General features: G+C 39.2%; 1 protein-coding gene and 1 long non-coding RNA gene across 3 annotated transcripts in view; one reads left to right on the top strand and one right to left on the bottom strand.

The window, feature by feature from the left end:
• The window catches only part of ARHGEF38 (Rho guanine nucleotide exchange factor 38), a 121662-nt gene that overhangs the window by 26134 nt on the left and 76547 nt on the right, over positions 1-18981 (top strand). Inside the window, exon 2 of the mRNA XM_029942458.1 lies at positions 7750-7934. Within this exon, the coding sequence (XP_029798318.1) occupies positions 7750-7934 (185 nt within the window). The remainder of the gene's footprint in view (positions 1-7749; positions 7935-18981) is intronic.
• Positions 5364-18981, bottom strand: part of LOC115294539 — a 46162-nt gene continuing 32544 nt past the window's right edge. For both annotated transcript variants that reach the window (XR_003909942.1, XR_003909943.1), the window contains exons 3-4: positions 10135-10247; positions 5364-5462 (exon numbers count right to left, since the gene is read on the bottom strand). This is a non-coding gene — a long non-coding RNA (uncharacterized LOC115294539). The remainder of the gene's footprint in view (positions 5463-10134; positions 10248-18981) is intronic.

Below are 18981 nucleotides of genomic sequence, written 5' to 3'. Positions count from 1 at the left end.
GGCCCAGCAGCTTCTGTACATGCCTTCAGGTGGTTTGATGGTTTTTAGCCTCACTGAAGTCCCTGAACTGTGCTTTAGGTTTGCTCCTGCCCTCAGGATTTCTTACAAAGTTTTGAAGGCTCGTCCATTCACTGGAAATACTTTTAAAGGAATTTTAAATTTAATTTTTTAATTTGACTCTAAATGATTCTTTCAAAGCTTTATCTGGCACATTATTCTTCAAATGTTTATTTATTTTTGAGAGAGAGAGGGAGAGAGAGAGAGAGAGAGAGAGAGAGAGAGAGAGAGAGAGAGAGAATGAATGAGAATGAGCAGGGAGGACTGGGCTCACACAGATAATCCAGAATCTCTCTCCATCTCAGAGTTTGTAACCTTAATCACATCAGCAAAGCCCCCTTTGCCATATAAGATAACGTGCACTTTACAGGTTCTGAGGATTAGAATATGGACCTCCTTTGGGGAACCATTATTCTGCCTACTACAGTGGGCAGAAATCCAGTTTGTAGAAACCAGGAGAAAGCAGATCAATAGTGGAAAGGTACGTCAGGACCACAAATGTCCAGAGATGTTTTCCAAAGCCCAGAAGTCTGTCCAAGCAGAAGTGCAACAGGGGATTAGCAGAGATCCACGAGTCAGTGAATGGCTGGGGCTCAGGCAGGCAGGATTTGGCCTCAGTAGAATGAATGCCTGTAGCCTAATGGCCACTGGTAGCACCTTCTTCCTTTCAGGTAGCACCTTCGACTTTCTCTGTGCTCGTGTGTTCTCTGTCTCTGGAATGGCAAAGAATTCTTGTGGAAAGGAGGGCCTGAGGCAACATTCTCATCACCTCTAAAGCTATTCTTGGGCTTTGCTTTAAGGATGGAAGCAGTTAGCATTTTCAATCCAATTGGGACTCTCGGTCTAGATTATAGGCTAACAGCAGAGTATCTTTTCTTTTTTTCCTCCCATCTCTCCTTATAGATTGACTAGCTGTGGTCTGAGTTCATATCTCATTTGTATGATTGTGCTAAAAGCAATAAATAATCAGTATCTGCCAACATTTTTGCTACGATTTCCCCCAATTATATGCCTTGGTATGGAGAAATATAGATTTACCAAATATTTTGTCATTGGATAGTGCTGGTCACCAACTCTCCAGACTATAACATGTCTTCCTGGTATCTTTCCTCTCCTACTAGTCCACTTTCCTATTTTAGGTTACATTACTTCTAGCACTTGTACTTCCACATAGTGAAATCCCTATCAATAGGAATGTACTTTCCTAAGAGTAATAGAAATATGTGGCTTAACACATAGAAATTTATGTATCTCAGACAAAAAGCCCAGGAGTAGGAAGGCTCTTTATATCTTTCCACACCTTCATCCTTTGTGTGTCGCAATCTCTGTGGCTATCACATCGTGGTCCCTGTAGTTACTTCATCTTCAGGATTCACATCCACACACCAAGCAGGAAAAAGAAGGCAAGAATCATGAAAGAAAAGACATTCCAGTCATGTTTTCCTTCTCCCAAGTCCCGAGCTCTCCTCTTAGAGATTTCTGCTTGTATCCCATTGGCCAACAGTGGATCATAGGTTGAAGGAGAGTCTAACAAGTCAGCATTTTTATCAATGCAGGATTGAATTTATGAAAGACACTTGGAGGATTAGATATTAAGCAGGCAAATGGCAGTGCCTGACAACTATTTTGCTATTATAAAAAATAAAGATATGGGGGTGCCTTGGTGGCTGGGTTGGTTAAGCATCTGAATTTGGCTCAGGTCATGATCTCACAGTTTATGAGTTCAAGCCCCCATCAGGCTCTCTGCTGTCAGCACACAGCCCTCTTCAGATCCTGTGTCCCCCTCTCTCTGTCCCTCCCACACTCACATGCGGATGCGTACCCTCTTTCTCTCTCCCTCTCTTTCTCAAAAACAAACATTAAAAAAAGAATAAAGATATACATGTGTGTGTATATATAAATATATTTATGAAAAATACTATATACTGTTAAAGTTGAAAAAGCTGTCGAAGAATATGCATATGAATCCATTATTACAAAGCAAAAATAAAAGAAACAAAGACAAAAACACAAAATTAACTGCTTTATGTATGTTTATATGTGCATGTTAAAAGAATGTTACACCCTAAATAGGAATAGAGATAATGGTACAGTGAAAATGATATTACAGATAATAAATAGGGATTACATCCAACAATAATAGCAAACACATACACAGTATCTATTATACTGCCATACACTGTTGTATTCAGAAAACATTAACTCATTTTATCCTCATAATCACTTCATAGGGCTTTACTCATGTTTTCCTTAATTTACAGATGAGAACGTTGACACACAAAGAGTTAAATAAATTGTCCAAGGTCACAGATCTAATAAACATTAGAGATGGAGTTTAAACCCAGAAAGTCCAGCTCACAGTCTGGACACTTAATCCCTACAATGTGTATTACTTTATGATTTGAAAAAAAATAATAAAGCAATTACCTCCCCTGCAAATCCACCCCAAAGCAGCAGCGACAATAGTCAACAGCAACCGAGCAGAAAGAGCATCCATAAACTCTAGAAAACCTGGGCTATCTACACTGCAGGTTGTCGTCAGTCCCCCCCAAGTACGCTCTTCCTTTGGGCGCCTCCTCATCTTCCTAAAAACCATGGTTCTCCCACATGTACACTCAACCCAAGGAAGCTGCTCGGGATTCCAAACCCCAGCTCTATCCTGACTTCCGCGGAGAGCAGCACTCTTACTTTGTCTCCTCTTCCTCTCCTGTCTGAACATGGCTGTCCATGCACTTCAGAGTCTTGCAGTTTTCTGGACTTGATAACTATAAAATAATGGGATTATTGTTTCTCCTAATGGTGGACAACTTTGAGAGTATAGAGGAACCCTAGAATGCCAATGTCTATAGAAACAACTAATACTTAGATTGTTTTAAAGATCCCAAGGAGCTTCCACATACCTCTTCTCATTTACTCCAGTCTTCATAATAACACTGTGAAGGTTTTCTTTCCTCTTTTACAGATACAGAGACTGAGGCTCTGTGAGGATAACTAACTGGTCCACCATGTTCTTGCTGCTAAAGTAGCAGAGCTGATACCAAGTCTGATTATTCTTTCCCCAAACTGCCACCTCCTTTTACACAAACTTCCTTGGCCAGGTATTTCCACATATGCTACCAATGAAATCAGTGGCTTGAATGGTGAAAATTGATGATCACTGCTGGAAAATTGAAGCTTGAGGTGCAAGGAATAAAGGAGAGGAAAGGAATGTCATTTACATGCTACTGTCTGCATACACAGTGGTGAATTTTGGTTAAAACCATCTATTTAGATAGTCTTTTAGCCTGAATTTTACTTTAGTGTCATAGCCTTTTAGTTTATGCTAACTTCTGGACAATACTCATTTCTAAAGCTCTAGTTTTCTTTCTTTCCTAAATACTTAGCTCCTCTGGTACTTTATCTAGAAATAAAAGGTTATTACAGGTGAATATTCATAATATTCATATGTTATAGTGTTTTAAGTAAAAACAGTATAACTACCAGATGCAACGTTTTTTATTTACTTTTTAAAATTTGCATCCAAGTTAGTTAGCATACAGTGCAACAATGATTTCAGAAGTAGATTCCTCAATGCCCCTTACCCATTTAGCTCATCCCCCTCCCACAACCCCTCCAGTAACCCTCTGTTCTCTATATTTAAGAGTCTCTTATGTTTTGTCCCCCTTCCTGTTTTTATATTATTTTTGCTTCCCTTGCCTTATGTTCAAAACAGGTGCAAATTTTAAAGGTAGAAAAAGATCTTATAAAAACTAAACTTGTACCACAGTTCATTGTGGAGACTTTGTTGGTTTAAGAAATGCAAACATGCAGAGTGTTTATAAATCTCACCTCAAAACAATACAAGTCAGATCTTTGATCCTGCAATAAACTTGAGTCAAGAGAGCAAATAAGGGCAACTAGTTGGCCAAGTCAGTGGAACAGGTGACTCTTGATATCAGGGCTATCAGTTCAAGCCCCATGTTGGGTGTGGAGTCTATTAAAAAAAAAAAAAAAGCAAACAAAGTATCTCATATGTTTGATCAACTGCAAATTCTCTGAGGTTTTTACACCTGAAGGGAGAAGTTTTTGAAGCTGAGTATCTTGACTTATTTCAACCACCATGATCCCCTAACTTGGTTCTGAACAAACTATGGAGCAGTATTAGGAAATCTAATCAGCCAAAAAAATTTTTACATTTATTTTTTTATTTTGAGAGAGAGAGAGAGAGAGAGAGAGAGAGAGAGAATCTTAACCAGGCTCTGCATTGTTAGTGCAGAGTTCGATCACCAACCATGAGATAATGACCTGAGCCAAAAAACAAAACAAAACTAAATAAAAAACCCCCACAGGAGTCAGACAATTAACTGACTGAGCCACCCAGTGGCCCCTAAGCAGCTTTTAATTGATAAAATCTGATACTGTACAGAACTGGAAAATCTGTGAAATAAGTTAAATTGATAAAGTAATTGAGTCCTGGAATTTAGAACTAAAAGGAACTGGAGAATGTAGTGTAGGGAAATTTCTTTGCCAATGTTCCGGAAAGACTCCTTTCTCCTTGCTAAGCCCCCAAATAGTTGACAGATGATTTTTATAAGGTGCAAAAAGTTTAGAACTTGGAAAAGCAGGTATCAGTCAGAATAGCTTTTCAATCGTGTCCCTTTTATTTTGAAGGTAACAAGTAATAACCAGATACTATCTGAGCTGGTTTGTTAACTCTCTACTAGTGAGATTTCTTTCTCTGAGCTAATTCATGTCTCTCAGGAGAACTCCCAGGGCTCTCCACTCCGCCCTGTCAAGGAGGCTTACCAAGGTCAAGTTGTGTACATAGCTTGCTCACTGCATCTCTCGTCAGTGACCTGCCTTCCTCTTTTATATCCAAAACAATTCCTAATAATGACACCTAATTATAACTTGCCCTTTTAAATTTGGGGTGCTGAGAGGTAGGCTTCTTCTACTTTCTACTAAATATTAAAAAGCATCTAAAAATTCTCATAACAGGGCACCTGGGTGGCTGAGTTGGTTAAGCAACCGACTTCAGCTCAGGTTCACGGTTCATGGGTTTAAGCCTGGCATCGGGCTCTGTCCTGACAGCTCAGAGCCTGGAGCTTGCTTCTGATTCTGTGTCTCCCTCTCTCTCTGACCCTCCCCAACTCGCACTCTCTCTCTCAAAAATAAACACTAAAAAATTTTTTTAATTTAAAAAAAAACAAAAATTCTCATAACACAGCTCAAGATACGAAAGCATCAGACCAGCTCATGCATTCATTCTCTCTCCTTGTATAGAGTTTTCTCTTCTTATATAACGTACGTGGATTATTTCTCTGGCATCAATGTTCCAAGCCATGTAACACTGTGTGCTCTTAGATGCCACTTCTCCAATCCGTCTTCTTTCCCAATGAAGGAAGAATGGTTACTCGGCAAACGATCTGGAAACATATTCACCCGCAAGTCAGGGCTGCTTAGAGGCAAGTGTAGCACACCTTCTAAACTAACCCTGGAATCACCCACACAGCAGCCTCCACAGATGTTTGATTTTGGAGCTTCTGCCTGAATGAGCAAGCCAGGGAGAGAGGAGTGTTCTCTTCACATTGAACCATGATGTTGAACCCTCTACCCTAATGATTCTCCAGTTATCGAAGCTTTGCTTCTGGAGTCCGATGAGAAAATATCCTCTCTTCTCTTTTTTTTTAAATAGTTTATTGTCAAATTGGTTTCCATATAACACCCAGTGTTTTTCCCCACAAGTGCCCCCCACCATGACCATCACCCCCGTCCTCCCCTCCCCCTCCCTCTTCAGTCCATGGTTCGTTTTCAGTATTCAATAGTCTCTCATGGTTTGTGTCCCTCTCTCTCCCCAGCTCTCTTTCCCCCTTCACCTCCCTATGGTCCTCTGTTAGGTTTCTCCTGCTAGACCTATGAGTGCAAACATATGGTATCTGTCCTTCTCTGCCTGACTTATTTCGCTTTGCTACAAATGGTCAGATTTCATTCTTCTTCATAGGAGCACATGTACCCCAATGTTCATAGTGGCACTTTCTACAATAGCCAAATCATGGAAAAAGCCTAAATGTCCATCAACTGATGAATGGATCAAGATGTGTACTCCAGTACAATGGAGTACTATATGGAAAATATCCTGTCTTTATGTCTTTTTCCATACACTGTGACCTGTGTCCTTTTTCCGCCCCCCATACAGACCTTTTTAAGCCCTTTTTTAAAACTCTACATTCTCAGGAAGTGGTGTCAGCATTGAAGAGGTTTCACATATCAGTTACTAGAATCATATTAGCTCTAAAGGAAATGAAATTACTTCTGCAACTGCAGAGACTAAGAGGAAAATTAAGTTTGTGATGACTTCCAGCTTGAAGCAAATACATTTACACACACGCACACAGTGCCCTACTATCTATCATGGCTCTGATTTCATCTGTGACCTAGTTTGTGGCTTCCAAAACTTTACACTGCTGTGGGAGGCTCATTCTTAAAGATATTTAGTTTTCTTACATTATACTTGATATAAAACTTTGACTATATGTGAGGCTTCCTACTTATCTCAATATCTCATCAGCACTGTGACTTTTTTTTAATTAGAATTTTCCATTTGGCAGTTCAAGAATTTTGAAATAATAATATATGCATGAGACTAAAAATGGGCCATGAAAAATCTTAGTTGAAATGTACATAATCCACCAGTTCCTCATTCCCATGGATTCAGATTGTGAACTGAGAGAAAAATCCCAATCACATGCCATTGTTTGATATGTTATTGAAGTTTGCATAATATCACAGAGAATGAGGGGCAATAATGTTTAATAAGTAAAAAAATTTTTTACCATTTATTTATTTTTGAGAGGGAGAGACACAGAGCATGAGCAGGAGATGGTCAGAGAGAGAGGATGATATAGAATTAAAAGCAGGCTCCAGGCTCTGAGTTGTTAGCACAAAGCCTGACGTGGGGCTCCAACCCACGAACTGTGAGATCATGACCTGAGCTGAAGTCAGTGCTTAACCGACTGAGCCACACAGGTGCCCCAATAATTTTTTGTTACAAACAAAATTGAAAGGTGTTCCACTTACTAATTAAAAATCATCCCTTGATTTGTTTTATTTTAAATCATCTTTTGATTTAAAAGCATATATTCCCAGGAGAAGCTCTGAACTAATTTTTATACATATTATCTCCAGCCTAAAGACCAGGTTTATAGCCTAATATAGTAGCAATGGGATATTTAAAAAAATTCTTTTTAATGTTTATTTTTGAGAGAGAGACAGAGTGCAAGTTGGGGAGGGTCAGAGAGAGATGGAGACACAGAATCCAAAGCAGGCTCCAGGCTCTGAGCTGTTAGCACAGAGCTGACGTGGGACTCGAACCCACGAACTGTGAGATCATGACCTGAGCCAAAGTCTGTTGCTCAACTGAGTGAGCCACCCATGCATCCCAGCAATGGGAGATCTTAAAGACAAGCCATGACAGTCAAGGTCATCCAACTGACTTGTTAGAAGTATCCACTCTCCTGTCCCTTTGCTCACAGTTTCATAGGACTCCAGCCCTAGGGCAAGTTACCACTCATTTCTTCCTAAGGACACACTCTGAAGACACTCCATGCCTTTCCCTTGCTAACAATAATCCTGCAGTGTACATTGTTTGTAATGAAGGGATAGGAAACCTCCTCAGAAGGTCTCACTTGTACATAACATGTTTTTATTTAACAGAAAAGATGACTCCGCAGGCCGAGTGTTCAACTGAGATCTTAGCTCAGGAAGAAGAGCCTCAGATGCAGAGAATGATGGCAAGGCGTTCAAAAATCATCAAGGAGCTGATACAGACGGAAAAAGACTACCTCAATGATCTAGAGCTGTGCATTAGGGAAGTGGTTCAGCCCTTGAGAAGTAAACAGGTAAATGTGACTTTGAGGGTCCCCCCACCACCACCATATCCTGAATGGGATCACCAGCACCATGAAATCTAATCACACAAGTGTTAGTATCTGCTGCAGGGCACTAGAGTGATGGGCCCTTTTCCTGGAGTCCCAGGTGTGAGGTGTTCCCGGGTATCACCAGACTCACACTTATGTCAGCAGAGGGACACCCAGAGCCCCTCCATTTGGGCAGGGAAACTGTATTCTAAAATATGGGGGAAAGGAAGTTCCCAGTTTCCATCACTTTGAAACATCTAGGTGTTCTAGGTGGGTTGCTTCACAAAATGTGAGTAAACAGGTTTCCAGCAGTTCAGGAACAAAGCACTTGCTCTGATTCAAAGGTGATCTAGGATTTGGAAGAAAACAAATGTGCCCCCCCCTACACACACACTACATTGAGAGCTCAATTAAACTATGATTATTCAGCCAAGTAAAATTCAGCATAGAAACCAACCTGAATGTAAGGTAACACTTGAAGGGTTTATAAGTTAGTCATAAGTTAACCAGTGTTTATAAGTTAATCAAGGGCTTTTCAGGACATTTCTTGTAAGGAATTAGAGCATAGGTACAAGCATATTTGTACATATAGAGGTGCATGTATATACACACACACAATTTGCACACACATAAACTATCACATACATCTGGTTCTTTTCATCCGTTCAACACATTTATTAAGTTCTTGATACGTACTCAGCACTGTTCCCAGCACTGGGGTTACAGTTCAGTACAAAACAAAGTCCTGCCCTTATGGGGTTTGGTTTCTAGTGGGGGAGAGGAAGAGTCAGACAATAATAAATGAATGAATGAATGAATAAATAAATAAATAAATACAAATTAAAACCTATTAGATGATGTTGAGTATAACAGAGAAAAGTAACGTGTGGACGAGGGATGGAACATGGGCACAGAGGGGTGATGTTTCTGTTTCCTAGATCATAGTAAATGCAGACCTTTCAAAAGGAGGATGTTACAGCAAAGAGCTGAAGGGGGAAAAGTGCACCAGGCTGAGGGAGAACGAGCAAAGAGGAGGATAACCTGAGGAGTGAGAACCTAATCACCAGGGTGGTAAATTGTCCTCATACATGATTAAACGGATATACAAAAGCATAAACTACAAAGTCAAGATGATCAGAATTCCACTACTTAAAGATAATCACCACTCACATAGTTGGGAACATCCTTTCAGGCATCGATTGGGACATTTACAAACACACACACACACACACACACACACTCACAAATTTTTACATAAATGCAACAAAAACTACACATGCTATTTTATAACATGCTTGTTTCATTCAGCAATCTGTTCCATGTTTCTTGCCAGGACTACTGATACTTGTAAATGTTTTTCTACTGTTACTGATGCTGAGACACACTTAAGTTTTGGGTGTTGTCACCTTATCTTCTTAGAATAAATTCCTAGAAGTGGAATTGCTAGATCAAAGGGTATATGCATGTAGCATTTTGATAAATGATTTTCCAGCCGACAACCAAAAAGTCCATACCATTCTAATTTTCATTTTCATTAATGGTACTTGGGAAGTCAAAATACCTTTTTATATGTTAATTAGCCCTTTCTAGTCTCTTCAGTCCCTATCATGTTCATGTCTCTTGCCCTATTTAAAAAATATGGTTTATCTTTTTCTTATTGTTTTACAAAATCTCTTTATATATTAGCGATGTTCTTTTTTCATCTTGCATGTTACAACTAATTTTTCTCAGTTTGTCTTTAGCCTTCTGTCCTTGTTTAAGGTTAAAAAGTTGAAATTTTGTTTAAGGTTTATTCACTTGATTTTGCCATGTTTAAGTGATCAAATATACTTAATTTTGCAGATTCTGGGTTTGGCATCCTAACATGTCCCCCAAAATTACAAAAATACTGTCATCCAGTTGTCCCACCTTCAGTCATTACATCTTTCCCCCCGTACTTACAAGGTGCAGAAGCGGGTTTATGTTTCTTAACATACAACTCCTCTAAGAAATACTAGAAAAAATATCTGGTCTACAAGTTAGGGAAAACCGGTGTAGATCAAGGTGACCTTAGATATACAAGTTGGATTTTGTTTGGTTTAAGACAATGTATCAAGAAAAGTGGCAAGGCAGACTTGGAAGTTTTCCTTCATACAAAATCATCTTTAGTTTTACCCCCTCCTGGCTTTCAACAGGTACTTACCGTTCGTCGGGTTCTGTTCCAAAGGCCTCATGGTATGCTCATTTAATCCTCTTACAGTTCTCAAGTTGGTAGTTAACTGGTGACTTTCTGAATCTGGAAATTTCTTATTTATTCTGAAAGAGTAGGAATAACATTAATGGTTATGATAACAAGTTGCTCTCTAGTTTCATTGCTAAGTCTATCAAAATATTTTTTTATAATTTTTATTTATTTTTGAGAGACAGAGAGAGACAGCATGAGCAGGGGAGGGTCAGAGAGAGAGAGGGAGACACAGAATCTGAAGCAGACTCCAGGCTCTGAGCGGTCAGCACAGAGCCCAACGCGGGGCTTGAACCCACAAACCATGAGATCATGACCTGAGCCGAAGCCGGAAGTCAGACTCTTAATCGACTGAGCCACTCAGGTGCCCCTATCAAAATATTTTTGATGCTTTTTTTCTTTTAATATAAACTAGCTCTGTCTGATATAACCTCTGCTCTGGCAGTTACATATTTTTTTACGTTTACTTCTTTATTTTGAGAGAGCACATGCAAGTAGGGGAGGGGCAGAGAGAGCGTGAGAGAGATTGAGAATCCCAAGCAAGCTTGGTGCTGTCAGCACAGAGACTGACTCGGGGCTCAAACTGGCAAACTATGAGATCATGGCCTGAGCTGAAACCAAGAACTGGAGGCTTAACTGACTGAGCCACCAAGACACACCCCTGTTGTAGCAGAAATTAATGGTTATTAATAAAATGTTTATTTACATACTTCTTAAAATGTTGATTTGAAATGCGCATAGCACCAGCCTATCTACCCTCTCTTATAATGAGCTTTTACCAGTCACTCCTATTCTCTGAAAAATTTGGAACCTAGCCCGACAGCAGTGGCAGATGATTTCAGAATTCAGGCAAATGATGCACGCAAACCTTGGGGCCTCCTCCCCAATTCCTGATTTGCTCATATCCCGATATCTTTCCCTCAATCCCATGTGAGCCCCTCACTCCAGGCCCATCCCCTAGAGCTGCCCCTACCTTTCCCTCACCCCTTCAGAACCAGAATTTCGGGCTTACCATTCTCTAACTCTCGGGTCCTGTCTCCCAGCACATTCCCACTGGCTTCCTCTCCCTGACAAGTTTCTGATGCCGCCAAGACCTCCATGCATTGACCTTACCACCTTTTCACCCTCCATCAATCACCCACATCTGATTTAGCTAACACAGGCCCTCGTTATAATCACTGCTTGCAGATGAGCTCATTTCCCTCTCCTCTCTCTCTTTCCATTTACTTTCCTGGAAAAAAAAAAAACCAAACAAACAGAAGACAACTACCCTTGATGAAATTCAACTTTCTGCCTACTTTACCCCTTAAGCCAGGCAGCTGGAACCAATGTCTTCTATAGTTCAGGACCATTTTCCTCCCACGGGGGCTCCCAGTAATGTCTCTGAAGGGACTCTCACATCCTTCTCCTCACATCTCAGACACTCCCTCTTCTGTCCCAACTCGCAGCTAGTAACTTTCTCACCATTTCACTGAGCAAATAGGCACAATAAGAAGATGCACATGCTCCCAACACCATGCCTATCAACCTACCTGCATTTCCAGCCATGTAACCTGGCTAATGGATCTGCTTCTAAGGACAACCTTCTATCCCCTCAGGCTTCCTCAAGGATCTCATTCCTGCCAGTGTTCTTTCTCTTTTCTGTATAGTGATTTTATCCCCACATTGGATCATTCTCATCAGCATTTCCTGTTGTCTTGAAAAAAAAGGAAGAAAAACTCTTTCTTGACTCTAAAAATACTGGCTATATTCTGTCTTTCTCTTTTAAAGCTGGAGGCAAAGAGCACCTGGGTGGCTCAGTCAGTTAAATGCCTGACTCTGGGTTTCGGTTCAGGTCATGATCTTATGGTCTTGTGGGTTCAAGCCCCATATTGGGCTCTGTGCTGACAGTGCGGAACCTGCTTGGTATTCTCTGCCTCGCTCTCTCTGTCACTCCCCCCGCCGTGTGCTGTTTCTATCTCTCTCAAAATAAATAAACTTAAAAAAATTTTTTTAAGTGGGACGTGAAATATTTAATATGTGTAAAACCATGTGTGATTAAGACATTTCAAGATAAGCTCAATTTACCAAGAATCTGTCCCTATGATGAGTTAGTGATGAAACATTTAATATAATATAATATTTTAAAAAGACAGTACATAAGAAATACCCACATTTGAATTCATAACACATTTTTGTATCAAGTGAAATAAAAAGTTTTTTAATATGCAGATGTTCTCAACTTTAAACCACCTACCACACCGGTGAATTAAACTGGCCCACATATACTTGCACTGCTCATCTGTAATCTTTTATATGCACTCCAATCCTCATGTTTTGGCTTTTGTTGCTTTTCTTATTTTTGCTTCCTCTGTAACCCTTATGAGCAGTTCTCAGAATTGGTGTTTCAGACCATGTAAAATAAAACATTTCCGTTATGGTGACATGCAGTTTATTTGGCATGTTTAACTTTACTTCTCAATACTTTGAATTACTGTTCTCACACTTCTAATTCCTATTTCCCCTTATTATTCTATTCAGATTGTTTATAGCTTGCTCAGTTTTCACCTCTGGTACTTGTCTCTTTGTTTAGATATCTTTTCAGTGCTCTCTGTCTGGTCTCATTGTGGACTTTGGTTTCAGTCTAGTGGTCAATTTGTCCTCTCTTACCAATGTTGAAATACTAGTCATTCCGAGGTGTCTCAGAGTTCCCATGTCAGACCCACCTCCCCTCCCACCCCCCCCCCACTTCTTAATGCTTTAATCTTGACTAAGTAAATGGGTGCTCAGGGGGCGCCTGGGTGGCTCAGTCAGTTAAGCATCTGACTCTTGATTTCGGTTCACATCATGATCTCACAGTTCGTGGGCTCAAGCCCTGCAAGGGGCTCAGCGCGGACAGTGCGGAGCCTGCTTGGATTTCTCTCTCTCCCTCTCTTTCTGACCTTCCCCTGCTTGTACTCTCAACCCCCCCCCCTCTCTCTCTCTCTAAATAAAACAAATAAAAAAAGACATTCGATGCTCAGGAATTCAGATGAAACATCTATGAGTGCCAAGGCAGTTAATTTATGCCCTGAGTATATTAACTTTACCACCTTTTCGATGTTCATTATTAGCTCCTTCATGTCCTTACTTCCCTCCTAACCATTTAAATGCCACAGTTTTTGCACACTAGCCACCTGTCACCAGTTAGTGTCAAAATGTATAAATTAACACAGTGTTTATATAACCAGGGGAACAATCTGCAAACCCTGGGGAGTAACCCAAGACAATGTAAGTAAACATCGTGCATGTACAGTGGAATAGACTTCGGGAAGTCATCTGCTCCATGTCTTTTCTCTCAGTGAGAAGACTATCTTTGCTCTATTGAGCCTCTTCATGTCTGATTCATGTCTTTTCAGTCCCAGAAGAAACAAGTTAGTTTACGAGAGTGAAAATTGGAAGGAGGAAGTTGAAAACTGAGGGAAGCACTAGATTATTTGAGTGAACTTGCATGAATGAATCAGTGTCCTGATGAATGTCTAGACCCGGCCCTTGAATGGCAACTGTTCTGTAGATGCTCATGGTTACAAATCTTAATTTTAACATCAAGCCTGTTCTATATATAAAACTTCACCTAGCTGAAATCAGGATCAAACTCAGCAGTTATATCTTCTTTAATAGCAACATTGTGAGAGGTTTTGCAAAGAAGGCAAAAATTATCAACAACGTTTGGTGTTGAAACATTTAGTGGGAAAACAGGTTCTAGTTACTTATTATCCAAACAGGGCAGTAGGGGAGATTGTACATTTTTGGCAGTAAGTCAAAATAAATCAAAACAAGCGCACACTAATCTAACAATGGAAGAGAGTTTTGTGTGTAAGAAAAGGACCAAAAGTGATTGAAAAGAGTAGTTGGAAGAATCTAAATACATGTTTTCATTTTTATTTGTTTTCAATTATTTCTTTAATTTAAAAAATTTACATAATAAAAAAGTATCAAAGATCTCAAAGACATAGTAGTATCTTATAGTTACTCGATTTCCTTCTCTAGAGGAAAACACCATTACTGGCTTCTTTTTTACCCTCCCAAGAGTATTCTATTTATAAATGTATATGCTTGAATGCACATTTAGTAGATTTTTATATATGTAATGTTATATTTACTTATTTTGGGTTTGTTTATATTATCAAATTTTTTGAATTATGAAATTTTGTGTTTTCAGAAAGGACAAAAATAATCTATAATTTTGTGTTGACAAAAGCTCAATTGGAGTTTTCCGTTAAAATTTGGATACCCCACACAGCAGTAAGTTCGTAAACAATTTTTTAACTTTTTTTTTTTTTATTTTAAGAGAAAGAGAGGGTGCATGAGCATGAGCAGGAGAGGGGTAGAGAGAGAGGAAGAGGATCCCAAGGCGGGTCCGTGATCAGCGTGGAGCAGGATGCGGGGCTCCATCTCCTGAACCGAACCGTGAGATCATGACCTGAGGTGAAATCGAGAGTAGCAGGATGCTTAATCAACTGAGCCACCAGGTGCCCCATTAAAGTTTATTTATTTTGAGAGACACAGAGAGAGCACGAGTGGGGGAGGGGTAGAGAAAGAAGAAGAATCCCACGCAGGCTCCGAGCTATCAGCCAAGAGTCCGGTGCAGGACTCAAACTCACAAAACTGTGACCTAAAATCATGACCTGAAATGGTGAGACAAAATCAAAAGTTGGATGCTTAACAGAATGAGTCACCCAGGCACCCTCTAAATAATTTTTATTAGACAGAAAACATAGGAGAAAACAATCACCTTTAGCTCTACCACTTAGAAATAAGTACTGTAAATACAATATTTTTGTTTATTGACTAGGCATATACAGACAGACCCAAACAGTTTGTGAAATTGGAATCATGCCATATACATTATGGAATCTCTTCTCCCTAAAAATATATTTACATGTTTTATTTTTAACCACATATAATGAATATTAATTAAATAGAAATCATTTTCTTTTATTTATTGGGGGACCACAAATTTGAGGAGCACAATACCAATGCTCTCTCTGGATGCAGAGCCCCCACTGGGAAAATGGTGCCCACCAGTGTTATCATGCAGGTCTAGGTGAGCAGTGGGGTGGTCAGTGATGTGATGGCAGGGACTATATTATGTCTAGCAATTGTTCCGTATGACGTATGTGACATTTAGCACACTGTTTTGACGTACTACCAGACCTCTTTCCCAGGGTCTGAAGAGGATGAGGTCAGTCTTAAAATAGGGCAACATGAAAGACAGGGAATTAGAGAGGAGAAATCCCTAACTTGCCTTTGTTTGTTTGTTTTCAAAGGGGCAGAGAAGGGAGAGGATCCCAGGTCCCAGGGCATTCAACTTGCTGCTCTTCTTTCCACCCCAGTGAGGTTGCTGTAGTTTAAACTATGATGTTAGCTCTGATTCAGAAACTTATGCAGGAGGGGGGCTTGCCAAGTGCCTAGAGTCCAATGTAGATCAAAGCATCTCAGAAAGGAGACTGGAGGAGGGGGCATAAATGCATTATAATAATGAAAGACTGTTCAAATATTGTGGTACCATAAAAATCTACATACAACATGGCCATGGCCCAGTTTGTGTCCTATGAATGTAAGCTATAGTCACTACATTTTAGTTTGGTAAATGATTTTTATATCCCTTTAGCATTTGCTGCTTTTAATGGCTCCCTCCTCACCCGAGTGAGCCGATTGCTGGTCTATATAGGGGGTTGTAGCTTCTGCACATGTTCTGGAAATCAGTCCGGCTTCCATTTTCTGCCCTCTCTTCTTTGAGGTTTCTAGTTGGACATTCCTGGTGTCTGTCTTGACGGCTCAAAGCTGACTTCTACCTGAGCAGTGTCTAGCTTCTGGCCACTATATGAACAGTGCTCCTGTGAGTTACAAAGGACACAGATCTGGGCAGCGAGGTTCAGTAGGATTGCCTGACTGGCTCTCAGTTGTAGTTTTGCTCCTTGGATGCACTCTTGGAGATTATACTCAATTCTATCTGAATCCCCTCCACGCCCTCCCTGCCCCAACTCAGCTCCCATCAGAGAAATTCGAACTTCCCACTTCCCCACGAGAAGAATCCAAACAATGTAATGAAATTTTGCTACCCTCCATGAACAAAGGACAGAATTACAGTGGTGAACTACAGTCAGTTCACTGGAACACAAGATAAAAGAACCAAGACAGAGATATTTTATCTAGTAATTATTAAAATATACTCAGCTTTCCATAAATAGAGAGATGATAGATAGAGCTTCTTAAAAGCTATTTCCTAAAACTTTGGCTGCACAATAAATAGAGGAAACAACAGGTGAGCAAATCTATTTTGTCATGAATTTTTAAGTGTCCCAGAAAGATTCTTGCCAAATTGTCTTCTCTAGCTGTTACCCTCACTAAGTGACCTGTGCTGCTGTTGCCAGAAATAATGGTCATTCATTTTTGCTTAATAAGCAACCATGGATTTTTTTTCCCTCTTGCTTTTTTTTTTATCACCCAGATACTTTTTTTTTTTATCAAGGCCTAAATTTTTAGAACAGTTTTAGGTTCATAGCAGAGTTGAGGGAGTAGGTACAGAGATTTCCCATATAATCCCTGGCCCTACATATGCATAACCTCCCCCGTTATCAGCATTCCCCACAAAGGCATTCCATTTGTTATAGTTGATGAACCTACACGGATACATCATTATCACCCACAGTCCATAGTTATGGTTCATTCTTGGTATTGTCTGTGGGTTTTGACAGATATATGATGACATATATCCATCATTATGGATCATAAAGAGTATTTTTACTGCTCTAAAAAGCCTCTGTGCTTTACCTGTTCATCTATCTCCAACCCCAAACAATGATAGTCACTGATGTTTTTACTATCTCCATAGTTTTGCCTTTTCCAGAATGTCAAAAAGTTGACATCATACAGTATGTACAGGCATATCTCATTTTACTGTATTTTGCTTTATTGTGCTTTACAGATCATGTGTATTTTTATAAATTGAGGATTTGTGGCAACCCTGGGTCAGGCAAGTCTATGGGTGTCATTTTTCCATCGGCATTTGCTCCCTACATGTCTCTATATCACATTTTAGTAATTCTTGAAATATTTCAATTTTTTTCAATATTATTATTATATTTGTTATGGTGATCTGTGATCAGGATTATGACTTACTGAAAGCTCAGATTATGTTTAGCATTCTATTAGCAATAGGTATTTTTAAGGTAAGGTATGTTCATTGTTTATTAGACATAATTATATTGCATACTTAATAGGCTACAGTATAGTGTAAACATAACTTTTATATGTACTGGGGAATCAAAAAATCCATTTGACTCATTGTATTGTGATATTCACTTTGTTGTGGTAGTCTGGAAAGAGCCAAACTTGCAATATTTCTGAGATACTCTTGTAGACTTTCCAGGCTTCTTTCACTTAGTAATGTTCATTTTCTTTCCTTCACATCTTTTCATGGCTTAATAGCTCATTTCTTCTTAGGGCTGAATATTACTCCATTGTCTGGACTTATCCATTCACCTACTAAAGGACATCTTGGTTGCTTCCAAGCTTAGACAATTATGAATAAAACTTCTATAAATATCCATGTGCTGAATTTTGTGTGGATGTTAAGTTCATTTGGGTAAAAACAAAGGGGTACAACTGTTGGATTGTACAGTAAGAATATATTTAGTTTTATAAAAAGCTATCAAGCTGTCTTCCAAAATGGCTGTATTATTTTGCATTCCCAACAGCAGTGAGAGTTCCTGATGCTTCACATTCTCTGCAGCATTTGGTATTTTAAATGTTTGGATATTGGCCATTCAAATAGATGTGTAGTAGTATCTCATGGTTGTTTTAGTTTGCATTTTTCTCATGACTTATAATGTGGAATATTCTCATAGACTTATTTTACATGTATATATCTTCTTTGTTGAGCTATCCATTAAAATCTTTGGCTTATTTTTAAATCAGGTGGTTTGTTTTCTTATTGTTGAGTTTTGAGAGTTCTTTACATACTTTGAATAATAGTCCTTTATCAGTTATACCTTTTGCAAATAATTCCCCTCACTCTGTGGCTTGTCTTCTCATTCTCTTGATGTTGTAGTTCACAGAGAAGTTTTAATCTTAATAAAGTCCAACTTATCAATACATCTTTTATAAATCATGCCTTTGGTGTTGTACTTAAAAAGTCATCACCACACCCAAAGTCATCTAAGTTTTCTTCTATTTTATTTTCTAGGCATTTTTAATTTTGCATTTTACATTTAGGTCTGTGATCATTTTGAATTTTTGTGAAGGGTATAAGTCTGTGGGTTGATTTCTCTTTTACTTCTTGATGTCCAGTCTTTCCTCCATCAGTTTTTGAGAAGACTACCTTTGCTCCATTGTCTTGCTTTTGCTCCTTTGTCAAGAATCAGTTGACTACATTTATATGGGTCTGTTTCTGAGCTCCTCCCTATTCTGTTCTTTTGAACTAATTGCCTATTCTTTTGCCAATACTACACTGTCTTAATTACTGCAGCTTAATAGTAAGTCTTGAAGTCAAGTAGTGTCAGTCTTCTAACATTGTTCTTCTCTTTCAAAATTGAGTTGACTCTTCTGGGTCTTTTGCCTCTCCGTACAAACTTTAGAATCAGTTTGTCAATATTCACAAAATAACTTGCTGGGACATTGATTAGTATTGTACTGAATCTATAGATTAAGTTAGTAAGAACTGATATCTTGACAATATTGAGTCTTCCTATCCATAAACTTGAAATATCTCTCCATTGATTTAGTTCTTTAACTTTGTTCATCAGAGCTGTACCATTCCCTCTTCCATGGCCTGAACTATTTTGA

Source organism: Suricata suricatta, chromosome 1, assembly GCF_006229205.1.
Source record: "Suricata suricatta isolate VVHF042 chromosome 1, meerkat_22Aug2017_6uvM2_HiC, whole genome shotgun sequence".
Taxonomy (NCBI): Eukaryota; Metazoa; Chordata; class Mammalia; order Carnivora; family Herpestidae; genus Suricata; species Suricata suricatta.
This window is presented reverse-complemented; position numbering and strand designations above follow the sequence as displayed.